The sequence below is a fragment of the Ammospiza nelsoni genome, chromosome 11 (genome assembly GCF_027579445.1).
Source record: "Ammospiza nelsoni isolate bAmmNel1 chromosome 11, bAmmNel1.pri, whole genome shotgun sequence".
Taxonomy (NCBI): domain Eukaryota; kingdom Metazoa; phylum Chordata; class Aves; order Passeriformes; family Passerellidae; genus Ammospiza; species Ammospiza nelsoni.
Window position 1 is genome coordinate 16133988 of NC_080643.1, and position 15870 is coordinate 16149857.

The 15870-nt window shown below is 45.8% G+C and overlaps 1 protein-coding gene across 1 annotated transcript in view; it reads left to right on the forward strand.

Annotated features, from left to right (window-relative positions):
* The window catches only part of LOC132078373 (high mobility group protein HMGI-C-like), a 52038-nt gene that overhangs the window by 31774 nt on the left and 4394 nt on the right, over positions 1-15870 (forward strand). The window contains exons 2-5 of the mRNA XM_059480468.1: positions 11312-11522; positions 12085-12201; positions 12625-12672; positions 14427-14517. Coding sequence (XP_059336451.1) covers positions 11433-11522; positions 12085-12201; positions 12625-12672; positions 14427-14517 — 346 coding nt within the window. The 5' untranslated portion in view covers positions 11312-11432. The remainder of the gene's footprint in view (positions 1-11311; positions 11523-12084; positions 12202-12624; positions 12673-14426; positions 14518-15870) is intronic.

Consider the following 15870-nt stretch of genomic DNA (forward strand, 5'->3'; position numbering starts at 1 on the left):
GAAGACAAGTAAAAATTCATTCTGGTCCTCAGGGATCACCTGTTCTGGCCCTTTCATAGATAATTCTGCATAAACATACTTGACCACAACTTAGTTAGAAACTTCGTGTCACAGAAAAGAGGAGTTGCCAGACACACTTCATTTCTCAGGGAATTTTTATTACCATCTGTGCCAGTCCTAGTGTTTGTGTGACCCATTTGTAGTTTCTCCATGGGAAGAGGCTCCACAAACTCATAACTCAGTCCAGTGCTTTGCTGTCCTGACCATTAAGTCATTCAACTTTCCTCAGTGTTCAACTTAACTTCTGCAGTTAAAGTAACTCTTTATCCTATCCACATTATTACTTTCTAGATGCTGCACTACTCTGTGTGTTGGAAAGTCATTATCATGTCCTTGATGCTCTCCTATCTCAAGGTTTAACAGCCCAGTTTCTCAATCTTTCTTCACAGGCCATGTTTTCTAAGCCTCTGATTTTTTGGAGGCCTTCCAGCAAGTTCACAACTTGCTTAAAGTGAGATTTTGTAACCCTGTGTCATCCAGAAAGTTTGAATGAAAGAATTAAGAAGTATAGTATTGTGGGGCACGCTTCCATTACAATGATAAAATAGAGTATGGCAAATCTATTTCTTATCTTGTGGAAATCACACCTCAGCCTAATCTCCAGTTAAAATATTGATATAGTCTGAATAATAAGCACATACAGAACAATTACTATGAATCCAGCTTTCCTTACACTTAGGAGATACAGGTTTGTGCACATGAGAGGTTCTGACAAGATCGGGATAGCAGTGAATGGAGCTTTTTATACACACCTGTCTCTAACAGAAAGGGATTATACACAAATGAATCTCAGCTGGTGTTAGCCTCCATATCTCACACTGTGCCACAGTGACCAGTCTAGTTTCTGGAAGACTGAAGATAAGGAATAGGAATACAGGCAGAGACTTGCACTGCATTGTGGTAAAACCTGGATGCTTCCTAAAGGAAACTAGGGAGTGTCTTGCAGGCATAACCTGGCCCTGGTGCATATCAACTCTTGCTGCAAATACCTGAAACTTTATGGGAACATGAATGTCTTGGCAGGTCACTCAAATTGTGCTCATTTGACCCCATGCCATCTAAGGCATCCTTGTACTCTAGATTTGGCTGCTGGTGCTTTTCTGCTGACTGGTGTAGGTCATGCTTGTTCCTCCTTCATGGGGCCTCCAAAAGGGACATTTGATCAGATGGTGCAGTTGACACCAGGCTTCAGCCCCTGTCCAGGAGCTGCTCTTCTCCAAGGTGCTCTGGGACAGGAACAGGATTGCACAGAGCAATGAAGAACTGGCCAAAGAGTGAAAAGAAACAGCAGTGTATACTGGATGGAAGGGACAGCTTGTGAAATGAAAAAAAAAAAAAAATTAATGTCTTCAAAGGACTCCTGTGATCTGTGGCTGTTAAACCACAGCAGTGGTTTAACAGCGCTCAAGGCTGCTCCTGAAGTTGGCATACTGCTTTGGTATCTAATATTTGGAGATGAGGAGAGGGGTGCAACACTGTTTGGGGTTTTGGGGGTTTTTTAAGGCTTTAGAGCGTGAGATTTAAGGATCTCTGTCTGCTTAATTTTGCAGGAAAATTGCTTGAGTGGACCTGGTAACTGAGCAGGGGAAGCTGGGTGCTTTTCTGAGAAAGGTATGATAGGAACCAGCACCCGCAGTCTGAAAGCACAAACCAAACTGTAAATTGGGCACCCTGTTTAGAGGGATTAGCCCCTGAAATGCCTGTCCAAGGATAGGGTACATTCTCCATCCCATGAGACCTCATTCTCTATAACTCCCTGAAAGGAGGTGGTAGCCAGCTCAGGGTCAGCCTCTTCTGCTGGGTAACCAGTGTAGGATAAGAGGAAATGGCCTCAAGCTGTGCCACGAGAGATTGAGGTTGGGCAACAGCAAGAATTTCTGCACAAAAAGGGTTGTCAGGCTTTGGAAGGGGCTGCCCAGGGAGGTGGTGGAGTCACCATGCCTGGAACTGTTCAGGAAACAACAGGACGTGGCACTTGGTGCCGTGGTTCAGTTGACATGAAGGTATTTGTTCAAATGTCGTATTTCATGATCTTGGAGGTATTTTCAAATCTTAATGATTCTGTGATTGCCTTCAGAAACACATTTTCTGGGACTGATGGTTTTGTCAAGTGTGAGATTTTTGGGCTCAGTCCAAGAATAATGATGAAATGTCAGTCATTTACATACAGAATTATCAAATAATTTCTCTTAAATACTTAAGAAATTATGAAGTGTGGATATTAAAGACGCTATTTTCCAATATGTGCCCAATAAAGATTAAAGAGGACTCCATGTACCAGTTTTGTATCTGACATTCCTAACTGGAAGTTTAATTTCTAGAATATTAATAATGTTCCTTAGTACTTAAGGACTGTCAACCATCTCTGGTTTAGTGTTGTAGAATCAACTTTAATACTGACTTGCTGGGAGGTATTTGTATGAAATGCAGATTTCTTCATTTTGTACCAAGGGTAACAATTCAAGTTCTGACTCAGTCATTATGATTACACTATGTTCATACAGCATGCTTGCAGCTTTTTCTCTAGTGATATTTTAAAAAAGCTTTTAAAAGTCATTAAAAAATAAAAGAAGTTTGCATATTTTCATATGGAACAGTAATGCATATGCAGGAGGATATTTGATAAATATTATATATATACACATTTAAATTTACAGATAATAATTTTCAGATACTTGATTTCATACACTATTTAATGATTTTTGGATTAGACATTGTTGCAGGGGAGACCAAAGGGCTCTCTTAGCATTTTGTGTTGATTTTGCTTTATTATTGGTTTGGAGCTCCAAACAAAATCTTGAGCCACTTTGCCTAAGACATAAAATTACATGGGAGGAAATGAATCTCTTCCCAAAGGAAATATTGTCTAAATAAGCCAGATGTTACCTGGTTTGTTATCCCCCCTTTACATGTGGGAAGTGGAGTACAGAGCAAAGGTGCCGTTCCTGAGGTCGCAGGGAAAGCACGTGGCAGCCCCAGGGACTGGATGCATTTCCAGAGTCCTGTAAACAGCTTTAACCAGAAGATCATTCCCTGTTTCTAAGGTCAAGATCAGCATTGTTCCAGACTGCAGTAAATTATTTAGGTGCCATATTTAAGATATAGAGAAGTTACTGAGTAGCTCAAGTGATGCAAACCTTTTGTATGGATGACTCTGAGGAAAAAAAAATTGTCTTCAATTTATTCAGTGTCACTGTAAGCAATTTACTACTTGACATAAAGAAAAGCCTCAGATTGTGTCTCTAAGATACTGCAATGGGTTTTGTGCAGGTACAGATTGAGGTATTTGAAGTCTGTAGTTTTGCTAATGGTGGTGTGCCAAAAAACCCCAATATAGGTGTCTTGAATATGTCAAGGCACTCATGAAAAGTCTGTGTTTTCCTTGGCAAAATACTTTTGGGGACTTTTGTGAGATCTAATGGCTGTTCACAGAACTAATACAAAATGCCTAACTTAGAGATATGCAACATCTCCTTTCTAAATATGTTTATGCTTAACTGAGCTCAGCTTCCCATTTTTATTTGTGGCTTAAAGTAAATGCCCTGAGCACATTTTGCACTCAGATTAATAACCACTTTATCATCACAAGCCTTCCTGGGGCTACCCATTTGGGGTTTTTGTTTTGGTGTGGTTTTATTTCTTTCATAAAACAGAGTCAGCATGGTTCTCTCTAGCATTTGTAAAGAGGGAAGTACATGAATAATCTGTCCCCTTTATTCTGACATTCATTTCACTTTTGGAAACCGGCCTTATTTTCAGTTACTAGGCCAACACGTGGAAGCTGGCTGGTGTAAGTGGTCTGGTTGGGGATTTTTCTTGGTGGCTGTGTTCAGTGTGTGATGCCAGGCGTGTCGAGGGGAGCTGGGTTTCGCTGTCAGTCACTGCTCAGGGCTGCCATCTCCGGAGATCTCCGGCAGCGCTGGTTCCATATCGCACACTGGGAGCGCAACCCACGGCGCTGGGCTCGGTGAGGCTCCTGAGATGAGTGTGTGCAGAGACCTGGGTTAGCTGCCTCTCACCACTGCAGGGGCTCCCAGCTGCTGGATACCTCTCTCTCTCTCTCTCCTGCCTTCACTGCTGGCTCTGCTGGGGCTGAGTCAAGCAGCGCTGCCCAACTTCTCAACAGGTAAATCTTGTTCCTTTCTTACGGCGTCATCTGAAATGCATATGCAGAGCCCATCTGCGAGATGCTGGGGTTTATTAAGGTGTGGGGATTAGTGAATTGCGGGTTGGTAATTGGGAAAACCTACTTTCAAGCAGTCTGAGGTACAGAATTTGCTGCCTCGTATGTCCCCATGCCAGGTGCCACAATGCCAGTCCTTGGCAGGAAGTGCAGAGAGCCATTTCCTGGCTTTGCACAAGTGGACAGTGTTTTGCAGATGTCAGTAGTTGAGCTGTACAAGATACTCTGTAGAGGAAAAAGGCTTGATGCTATCTCAAATCAAATAACAGTGATTTTTAAATTCTTAGTAGACACAGATTTCTGCTTTTCCTTTTATTTTCCTGTATATACTGTTGGGTTTTTCTCCACCGATTTAACTCTGCAGTGCTTGGGGTGCTTGCTTTTTTGATGAAAGTGTCTGGACAGAGGCTTTAAGATCAGAAAGAGTTCTTTGGCTAACAGTTGGCTCTTTGGACAAATTCCTTGAGGGAGAATTCTACCAGGCTTGTAATATGTAGTGCTAGGGAGTCTACAATCCACACAGGAGTCTCACTGATCTGGCTTGATCATTTTGGGAGAAGTGCTGGAAGTGTCCTGAGTATGAATAACATGTTTCAGACTCCAGGCCTCAAGACTTGGGATCCTGGGTCTGGTACAAGGTTTCCTTGGGTAGAGGCAATGAGCTGAGCCGTGTCCCCTGCCTGCTGGGGTTTGGGAGTGGTGAGAAGTGCTGTGTGCCTCTGGGGAAACCAGCTCCCATTCAAATGCTCTGTGCCAGGTTCCCAGGGCAGGGAACTCCACCTGGCAGCTTTGGGCCAAACTGGTCCCACGAGCCTTCAGCTTCCTGGGGAAAGAGGGTGAGGGTGTGTTCTGCTGTTCAGCAGGATGTGGCTAATCCTGAGTTGTATTTCTTCAGTTGCCACCGCCTCTCCTTTGTGCTCCCGAGCTCGACATGGGGGGGGCTGCTCCTGCATTCCTCTAATGATGCCTTGCTCGAGTCTCTGCTGCTGGGGGTTCTTAGTGTCACTGTGCAAAAAAAGGAATTACATAGTCCTCAATCCCTCCACCCCTGGTTGAGGGAAGTATTAATACTTCAGTGCTATTCCATAATCTTATAGAGAGAAAATGTGAAGCGTAGAAAGATTACATGACTTGCCAAGTCCAGAGTCAGAAAGAGGTTCCAGTTCTTTCTTCCTTTCTGCTCTTGGTATCCCCACAGTGCTTTTCCATGGCTCCCTGGGATGGCTAACTGCCTCCTTGGTTTGCCTTTCTGACCATAGGAGGCCTGGAGCTTTGATAGGGTTTAGAAGCTGATGATGCTGAGGTAGGATTGAGGTTGAACCCTTCACTGTGGAGTTCTGTGATAACTTCAGAGAAAGTCCTGTGCATGTGGACTGAGCAGGACCTCAGCACCGCCAGGACTGTATGTGTGGCTTGACTCGTTGCCCAGGCAAGTGCAAAGCCTCCCTTTCCTGAGGAAGAACTGGGAATACTTTAGGCTAACTACTGCAGAACCATGGTGGTATTTCTATGACTAGATGGGGTATAGATTAAGGTGAACATGGTGCCTCTCAGAGCATTAGCTGGCTTAGGTATCTGAACAAAGAGAAGCTGGCAGACAGTGCATCAAGCAAGGCTCATTCAAGAGAGCTCTTGCAGTGCCTTGATGTTGTGCTGATGCTGGGTATTGAGGAGTTGGGAAAGAGGAAACAGAGCCTGTTCATGTTCACATCATTGCTTGAAACTCAGTAATCATCAGCCCTTTTCCCAAGTAGCTGTGCATGTCTCTAATGTTTAAAAAAAAAAAAAAGCTTCTAGACCTGGTTTTCTGGTAGATAGGTCGTTATTCCATAAGCTCCTGTCCCAGCCTTACCTCCTTTGCTGGCTGTGTCAGAGCAGCCCCAGGCAGGATGGCCTTTGGCCTTGCTCAGGCTCTTTGCCCTCAGCCCCATCTGCAGGGTCGCTCAGCAGTCAGGGAGCTGCACACCAGTTTGTGGATGGAGAGCTGAGACACACAAGGGCACTTCGATTGGGGTGGTGCAGAGGAGTCCATAACAAAGTGTGAAATGTAGCTCTGTTGAGCTACAGAAACTCTCATCCGGACCTTGAGCAAGTCTCTAGAGCTAATGTGAAGCATGGAAGCCCTTATGGTTCCTGTATTTTTTTGTCCTCTGTCAATTTAAATAGTTTCTGTGTTCTGACCTGGGTATTTTATCAGTCAGGATACGCTGGAGGTGCTGGAATAGCTTGCTGGTTGAATCATTTTGGAAGCCAGTGCTATTAACGTTACACAAGAACTGCATCTTCCCCACTGAAGTGTTGCTCAGCCCATGCTTCTCAGATTCATGTGAAGTTAGTCAGGCTGTCCTCACTGCAAATAGTTTTGAGTAAGCATCTTCATCATACTCAGAGTGTTGAGGTCAGATTGGAAGGGGTACAAATGACAACCAAAATGATCAGGAGATACAATGACATCCAAGAAACAAATGTGCTGTTTATTCAGCCAGGCAAGGTGAGGGAGATGTGTAATCTGGTACAGTTTAAAAATGGAGGAGAGAGAAATGTTGCTGCTAAAGGACTTGGTAATGCAAGAACAGGTGACAATAAATTGCTCATTTAAAGAAAAAAAAACCAACAAAAACTAACTGGCAAGGAGCTAGGAGACTTTCTTTTAAGCATGAGATCAAACAAGCTTTAGACTTAGCCACTCAAAGTAGTCAGGGAAATCACCTAGAGAGGTTAGTTATGATTTTGAGAAACGATTTATGAGACGATGGCAGTTACCTTCTGTTGCCACAAACCTGATTTAGTAGCTCATAAGTTCCTCTTTTTACAGAAAAGTCTGGCAGAAAAGGCACATTTGCCAGAGTGTTACTGCCACTGTAGTTTCCCAAGGGAGCTGTTCCAGTGCATGGCTATCCTGCTTTTCTGGTAGAACTGTCCATGGGGAGCTGCAATGAGCTGTGTTATATCTTGATCTACTGCGAGATCTGAGAAGATGTGAGCGTTTGATTTCTCGGAAGGTGAAAGTAATTTCTTGTAATACGAGCGCAGATTGTTATTGCTGCAGTTTTTGGAATGAGAGTTTTCTCTCTGCCTGGCTTGTCTTTAGATGCCTTGACTAGCAAAGTCTTTTATCCTCCTCTGCTTGATGCAGGGCTTGGGCCAGATTTTCCCTCCATCTTTTTACCAGAGGAAATAGAGTGACCATGTTGATGGAGCCAGTGAAGCTCCCCTGGGTTTGCTGTCACACATGACAGCAGCACAGTGGTGCTGTGCTGCTAAGTGGGAGTTAAGCTATTACTGTCTCTGTAATAAAATGAAAAGTTAAGGCTATAATGCAGGGTCTCTTATAATCACACTCTAATTATGCTTTGTAAAAGGCTCTGCAAGATTTTATTTTGTAAGTGAGCACTGCAGCCGGAGCAGCGTTTCTGGTGGTGAATCACACATGTGTTTGGGAGGTTCCGTGCAATGTCTTGAGCATCCCTGTGTCATACTGTGTCTGTCCCAAGGACATAGCCCAAAACGTAACCTCACTGAGGAAACAAACAGGGAGGAGCTCTGCCCTTTAATTTGCCTGCCCAAGTCAGCAGCCTCATCCCCAAGGCATCCTCTGTAGTCTATGGAAAGGGAAAAGTCCCTCAAGAACACTGTTCAATACTCTGTGTTAGGCTACAACTGCATTGCCCCCAGGAGGAGCTTTTTTTCCCTGAGAATTTGTGATGTGAGAAAAACTGGCTTTGTACAGCTTAGGACTTAAATCAGATGTAAAGTACTATGACTGTGAGGATTCCCTGCCCTCTGCCGGGTGCCTGGGAATGCATCTGGGATGTGAGGCTTTCTTTTAGATGATGTCTCTGCAACACAGAGGTCTCAATTCTGCCAAAATCATGCATCCACATCCCTGTGCCATTTGTAAAGTTGTGTATATGGCTGACATAAAGGTGATCTAAGGCCCACAAACATTTGGATAGGTTTTTCAGATCTTGTGTCCTTGTGGACACAGTGTAGGCTTTAGCCCTGCTGGCTCCAATCCCAGCAGGGAATGCAGTGACCCTGGAAGGTGTACTTGGCTTTTGCTGTACAGTGTGACTCAGAATTGGTCTGGTGGTTTATATGTATACATGGAAAGTTGTTGAGAAATTTGAAGTAAAATTGCAGTAGGTGCTTTTGCTTTGTCTTTGTCTTGCTTGAGTCATGTAAAGGTGACAAAAGCCCTAAGGACTGATGCTTGTATGGTTTTGCTTGTGTATTTTTCTTTTCACACCAGGCTTCAAGAAGGATGTGCCTTTGGTGGGTGATGGGAAGGTGGAAGAGAGATGTACGAAGCAACTGCTATCTCCTGGCAGTCTCTGGCATTTGTCTTCTGCAGTCCTGCCTGTAGAAACGTGGCCAGATATGTTAAAGGAATTGTAGAGTGTATTAGTTTGGCAAGGTTTAGCAAAAAGTCATTGTGCAAGAACTGGCTTTCTTTGCATCTGGGGAAAAATTAATTCTGTGCACTGTGGTTGCTTGAATAATGACATGCAAAATTTGGATTCCATGCAGGTGTCAGTTACAGTGAACTCTGGAGGGAGGTTGTGTCAGCAAGGGCAATGGCTTCAGTGTCTGTCACAACTGTGCACATTGTGTCAGGATGTGGAGTGGAGGTTGGAAGTTCCCTTGCTGCATCTGTCAGTGACACTGTCAGCTTCTGCTTGTCCAGCCTGTGGTGACCAAGGAGGACATGCAAGCTGAGACTGAAAAATAGAATGAAAACATTGAACTCCACCCTCCTATCAGCACAACCTCCTCCAGATAAGCAGCTGTAATCTCTGCTCAGGGATGTGGCCTGGACAGCACTTTCACACTTGTCCATTCCTATGGCCATATCTGTTCCCTTTCCGCTGTCAGCTGAGGGAAGGCTCAGGCTCTGGAGGCTTCAAGCCACCTTTGCAGCACACGAGGCTCATCCAGGAGCAGATGTGTGTGGGCCTGGCTTAGACCTACCTTTGGGAAGAGGCACAAGGGCTTCTCTCCTCCTAGGGCAGTCCAGAGCCTCAGTGAGCCCCTCCTGCCTCAGCCAACTCCAGGTGCTGGCACCAGCCCATGTTAGCCCAATTCTGACCAGAAAATGCAGGCTCAAGGAACTGTACCTGGCCAGAGGGCAGAATATTTGTTGCCATCCTCAGCTAAGGTCCTCTCTTCTTCGGAACTTGAACATCTGATCTGACTACAAAACTGTGTCTGTAAAAGCACAGCTCTTCTCTGAAAGAGACTGCAAGTGTTTCATGCTTGTCTCTCAGGGACTTGGTGGCAACTGTGCATGGCTTGCCAGTAGAAAGGAACTTTTTTTTCCCCCTAACTGCCTCTCCTCCAGATGCAGCCTGAACTCAGAGACCTGAGCTGTAGTCTTTTCATCACCCTCTGATCAGAGGGTTTGATAGAAAAGCTGAGTGTGCAGCAGCACCTGTGAGCTGGGGCCCAACTGTGTGCACAAAGGGACATCCAGGGAGTTCTCTTGGTAGGGCTGCTCATGCATGAGCTGGAACTGAGCCCAGCTGCTGCCCTCCAGCATTATTTTGAACAAAAAAGTCACACTCTTCTACATGGTGCAGCTGTGCCCTTACTGCTGCCTTTATTGCCTCAGGTAGAGCCTGCTGGAGGGACCTGGGGACTCAGCAGTGCTCAAGGCCAATGGGGCAAAGAGCTCTTTGTGCTTGCTGTTGTTATCTTTCATTTAGCAGGTGGAAAAGAAGTAGTAAAACAGGTAAAGTGAAGAGTTGCAAACAAAAAAAAAAAAAATCTCAGGTGATAGTTTAGCAGAGAATGTAGAAATTAATGATTCATCGATTCATCTAGATACTCCTGCTTTCCTAAGCAATAAATGGTGCTGCTTTCCTAACTGCACTATTCTCAGCTGTGTGTTTTGTGATAACAACTACTGACAAAGGAGGATTCAGCCAGCACTGCTGGCCTCTGTCCACCTGAGCTCAGCCTCCTCATCCCCTCCCATCTTCTTGAGCCCTCCCTTGTGTGCAAGAAGGAAAGGAAGGCCAAGGTCTGGAAGTGCTGTAAGTGGACTCAGATCCTTGGCTAGGTTTTGACTCCACACACAAGCAAAACTTCAGTGACCCCCACGTCTCCTAATGTACCTGGGATTGAGGTTTCTGCTGAGGTTCTGGTCAAGGTCTCCCTTCCTCTTCCTTCTTTGGGATGTGAGGCTGTCCAGGCTTGCAGTCAGACCTCCACCTCTGGCAGATGTGCTAGAGGAGAAACCTCCAGCAGAAGCAGGGAATGTCACTGTTTCCTATGTACTCTCAACAGCTCAGGATCTTGGTTATTCCTTAGAACAAACAATTTGGATCAGGGCTCATTCCAACCACTGCAGGCACTAAGCAGAGCTTGGGGCCAGGGAGTAGGCTGACAAGCCTGCTGATTCAGACTTCCAGCAGACAAGCCAGTGCTCAAATCCTACCAAAACCCAGGTCTAGGGGCTTGTGTTGTCCTGTAGAAAACAGTGAGCCTCATGTAGGACCAGGGGCTGAGTGCAGTGAATGGGGTCAGGCCACCTCTCCAGACAGTGCCTGTTCAATCAGTGACTAAGAACAAACTCTTGAGGGGCAGCTCCAGAGCCTTCTTAGAATTTGTACCCTGGGACTTGTTCTCTTAAGCATCCTCATGTAAGGCTCTGTTAGCTGTAGATTTTGGTCTCAGGATTAGCTTTGGCATTTGACAGTATAGGAGCTCCAAAGGAAGCTTTGCCCTTGACTGGTGCATTTATAACTCATCACCACTTTATCTCCCACTTCCTTCCCTTTTGGAGGAAGCCTCCAAAGAATGGAGTTTAGAGAGCTGCAGACATTGTCTCTTTTGATTCAGATTAAACAGGGAAAGGTAGATGCAGGTACCAGCATAGTCCATGCCTGGAGCAATTCAGTTCCTTTGGACAAAAGTCACAGAAAGCTGAGGAATAGGCTAGGTAAGAGAATGTGCTCTGTAGATATTCTAGAACCAGTTATGCTCCCAGATGTCTGCTGGGTCCTGAACTCTTGCAGCTGATAAAAACAATAGCAAGCTTCCATGCCTGATTCTTTCTCATTTCAGCCTTGCAGGTAGAGGAGAATCCATAACAAGATAAAGCAAAAAAGAGGAGACAAGTTTTCTTTCCCAGTCCAGGAAAAAGAACCTGTTGGATTATAATCTGCTAACAGTTGAGAGTGCCAACATGAGCAGTGAGGGGGCAGAGAATCCCATCTCATCCACACTGACCCAGGGCCTGAAGAGAAAGAGGGGGAGACCAAAGAAGCAGCCACAGGTGAGAGAACATCATCATCTCAAGAGGATGCCATGGCAGTAGCCTGATGGGATCTGCAGGCAGCCCTGGGAAGCTGCTTGCTCACAAGGACAAGGGGAGGAGAGGTGTTCTGGGGTAAATGCTGGGACTACCCAGGACAGCAGCAGGATCTGCACCCTGGGAAATCTCAGCTCCTGGCCTCAGAGGCACCTCTGATGTGACAGGCAGTGACAGTTCAGCCAGGACATGTGTGAGAGGGGCTGGCCAGGTCTCTGTTCTAGCCTGGAGACTTTCATGTGTCATCACCCTCTGTTTCTGTGCCAGTAATTGGATAGAACAGGCAAAGCCCCTTGGCCAGAGTTCTTGGAACTTGCTCATTTCCCCAGCCCAAAAGACATAAAGAAGTAGGAGTATTGCTGATCATCTTCTAATGCACTTCCCAGCTGGAAAAGCAGAGACAACCAGCTATTTAGGGGTCTGGGTGCTCTTAGTGGGGTAAGGCAGTCCAAGACCAACCAGAATGAGAGAACATAAGCAGGATGATCCCTGAAACAATTTAAATGGTTTTCTCCTTTTATCCCAGGAGGACGGTGGAAACACAGCTATTACCCCACAGGATGCTGTGGAACCACAGCCAGTGAAGAAACCACGAGGAAGGCCAAAAGGAAGCAAGAAAATGACTGCTCTAACTGGAGGAACGGTGAGAGGAAATGGCTTATACTCATTTACAGAGGAGAGACCAGAGAGACCAGCAGGGATGTTTCTCTTAGCTTAAAAATAGTGAAAGTTGCCCGTAATTCAGCTCAGCTTTAATTACCACCGTTGGACAAATCAGTTATTGTGGTTTTAGTCCTTACTCACCTCCTTGCCTTCCTGTGTTGCTACTGCCTGTTCAGCAGTTTCCTCCCAGTGTTTCTCCTCCACCACTGCCAAATAATCACAACCAGTGCAGTCAGGCAGGTGTTTCCTCCTCAACTGTCTTCTATCCCCAGCTTTTGCTTTTTCTGCTACTTGTGAGACAAGACCTTTTATACAGATGTCACCTTGGCCACGTTCAGTGGTTTAGTCACAGTGCTCAGCAAATCTGAGAGCTGATAATATTCCCACTTTGTTTTCAATAAAGGCAGAACCTTCTGCTGGGAAGAGGCGAAGAGGGAGGCCCCGCAAGTGGGTGAGTACAGGGTTCAGTCCTTTCCCTCTTCTCCAGTCACAGATCCTGGGGAACTTGCATCTGTGTTTGCCCTTCTCAGACTGTGTCTGCCACAACATTCTTTGAGCTTTGGTAGCCTGGAAATAATTAGGGAAGCTCTGACTGCCTTCCTGATGGCCTCTAAAATTCAGCTACTGAAGAATTCTGAGAGCCCAGGGGAGATGCTTTACTTAATTCAATACATACCAGACTTCCACAGTATGGCACTTTCTTAGGCTTGGAATGTAAGGCCAAAGATTCCATCCTTTCTTAAAGAGAGAGGTTGTTTTCCCAGGAGACTTGAAAGACTGAAGTGATTGCTTAGCATGTCAATTTGTCTCAAAAGAAGAAACTTAAAGTTAAGCTAAAAGAGAAATTTCATGAGTGGAAAAACTTTGAGTCCTGTCAGCAGGAGACTCATGCAACAAACAATCATTAGTAAGAATCAGGAGCTAAGAAAAAAACATTTAAGGTGTAAAAACAAGACAAAAGCTTTTAATCAATAAGGATATTCAGTCCTGTGAACTACTCATGGTATGTTACCTGTCATTAGGAGTGATTAAAAGCCTCCACAACAGCCACAAACCATTATTTAGTGTGCACCACAAAAATTTCTAGATCCAAACCCAAGCTGTGCACTTGCTGCAGGAATCCATAGGTTTATTGTACAGCTGTGGTGGCACAGGAGTGCTCAGGAGGCAAAGGAACACTTCTGGTTCAGCAGAACCAGAGGGACAGAGCAGCCTGAGAGGGCCATGCAGAAGGCTTGGAGGGAAATGTTCGCCAGCCAGGAAGTGCCAGGATATGGGAGAGATCAGAAGTCTTTTCTGATGTGACAGTGACCTTGCATGGAGATATTTCCTGGATAGTGGGAAGCTGTTTGCTAACCCCGTGCAGAAGGTCCCAGACAAGGGCACTGTTGCATAAATCTAAATGTTCCTTCTCTGCAGTCCAGGTGAGAAGGTAACAGTCTAATTCAGCCCACTGTGCTTGCTCCAAAGCCCACTGCTTTCCCCAAGCCCATTTATCTTATGTCATTTAAATGCACTGATTGGGGAAGCCTGTGTTACCAGTGCTTAAAGCAACCAGCTGTGCAAACTGGGATCCTCAAGCTCTGTGGAGAATCATCAGAGGCAGAAGTGGCTGTGTCTTACAGAACACAACCTTACCCAGTGAGTTCTGCTGGTGTCATTTCTGAACTGACAAATCTCAAAGACAAGCAGGAGCTTTTAACATTTCAAAATGTGTCATTTTAACTTTGGTTAGTGAAGGATTCTGATGTTTCAGTTCAGAAATAAACACCTGAAGAATTTTTGGGGGGCAAAACCAAAGCAGAAGAAAAAGAACAATAGACAAAATGTTTTGGTGGTCAAGACAGGGAAGAACCTGAAATATATAGAAAATATTCTTGATGAAAAAAGATATCCACGGCTGCATAATGGGCAGATTTTTTCAAAGTGTTGGGCTGTGTGTCACAAGGCTGATATTGGGATTGTTTACTATGGATTCTGACAAGTATTCAGAGACTTGTGAATGTGTGGACACTGCATGCCCTGGTGTGTGTTCTTGCCTGTGGTTGGATGTAGGAGCTGATGGCAAAGGGATATGCTGTCAGGGCTGCACAGTCTTGTTTAAATATAAATCCACCTACTTTGCATATTTGGAATTTGTCTTTCCATACCTAATTTTGCATGGGGTGGGGGGGCTTGTTTATTTTTGGTGTTTTTCCTTTGTAGCCGCAAGCAGTGGTCCAAGAGGGAGAGTCTCAGGAAGGAAATCCTCTGGAAAGCAATGACTTGAATTTGAACTCGGCACCAGCCACACAAGGTTTGAAATTAGATAATCATAATTACATGAGACTAAACAGTAGAGCCGTGCTCTGGCAAACCATGCAGTTACCCACAAAGCTCTGGCTGTAGTCTTCCTGGTAAATCCTATAAACAGAGGAGCATTTGGAAGGCTTCCAGGCACATTCCTTCCATCTAATTCAGTTGTGACTAATTCAGCAGAAGTGGAGGTAGAAGAAAAGGAAGGGAAGAAAATCTGTCTGTCTTTCCAAGAACTCACGTATCTGAGGTTCTGATCACTGCTACAGGTACAGCTCAATGAAATTGTCTGGCTGGTGTGTAAAAAGTGAAAATGGTCTATTGTTAATGTTAATGTCTTACTTTACTTGAGAAACTTTATGAATAGAAAATCCCTTGATATTTGGGACATTTTAGTACTCTGGATTAACTCCAGAATGTTTTCTGGATGGTCTTCCTCTCTCCTTCCTAGCTTGTACTGTAAGGCAGAGCTCTCTGGCAGTGGCTGGCACTGGCAGAGGTGCCTCAGCAGCACAGACAGTGATGGCACCGGCCAGTTTCTGTGGAAGGCTCCAGTTTATCTCGTCTCTGAGATGAGATGCCAGATAACTGTTATTGCTGTTGTAGGAATGTACAGATGCACCACCCAGAGCCCCAACCGCACCTGAGCCCTGCAAAAATACAAAATCTGACTCTGTACCATTCAGGACTGTTTCTGAAGTAGATTCCAGGAAAACTTGTGTGCATCTGTGTCCTGCCTTCAGAGAGCCTTGTAGGAAGCTCTTGATGAAACGTTTTCCCTGGGGGGAGAAGGGGCCAGGAGCCAGGGGAGGCAGATGTTGCCTGCTTTGCCATGTGGCAGCACAGCTGCTCCCTCCTGCCTTTGGTGTGCAGCCCAGCCCAGCCCGGGTTCTTAGAAAGTCCCTGGAAATGCCACATGCTGAAATGCCAGAGGAGTTAACCTCAGTTGCTCAATTCAGTTTCCTCTGGGGCTCTGCTCCCGTATCGCTTCCTGCCACGGAGCCGAGCGCTGACATCAGCGGAGCCGCAGCTCGGGGGGATGAGCTCACCTCCGGCGGGCCCGGCCGCCTCTGGGACAGTGAAACCTCGCCCCAAACCGCAGCCAGCGGGGCCTTTCCTGCTGCTGCCGGTGTGAGCGGGGCCTTTCCTGCTGCTGCCGGTGTGAGCGGGGCCCGCGGCAGCGCAGGAGAATCCGTTTCCCTGCTGCGGCAGGGAGGCAGCGGCAGCTGGGACAGGAGCCCCGGATGCTGCGGTCGCTGGAGGGGCCGTGCAGGGATGATAGTGCAGCCCAGCCGACAGGGGACTTCTGCTCTTGGGGAGCGTCTGCACTTCTGGGAGAACAAAAAACGGCCAG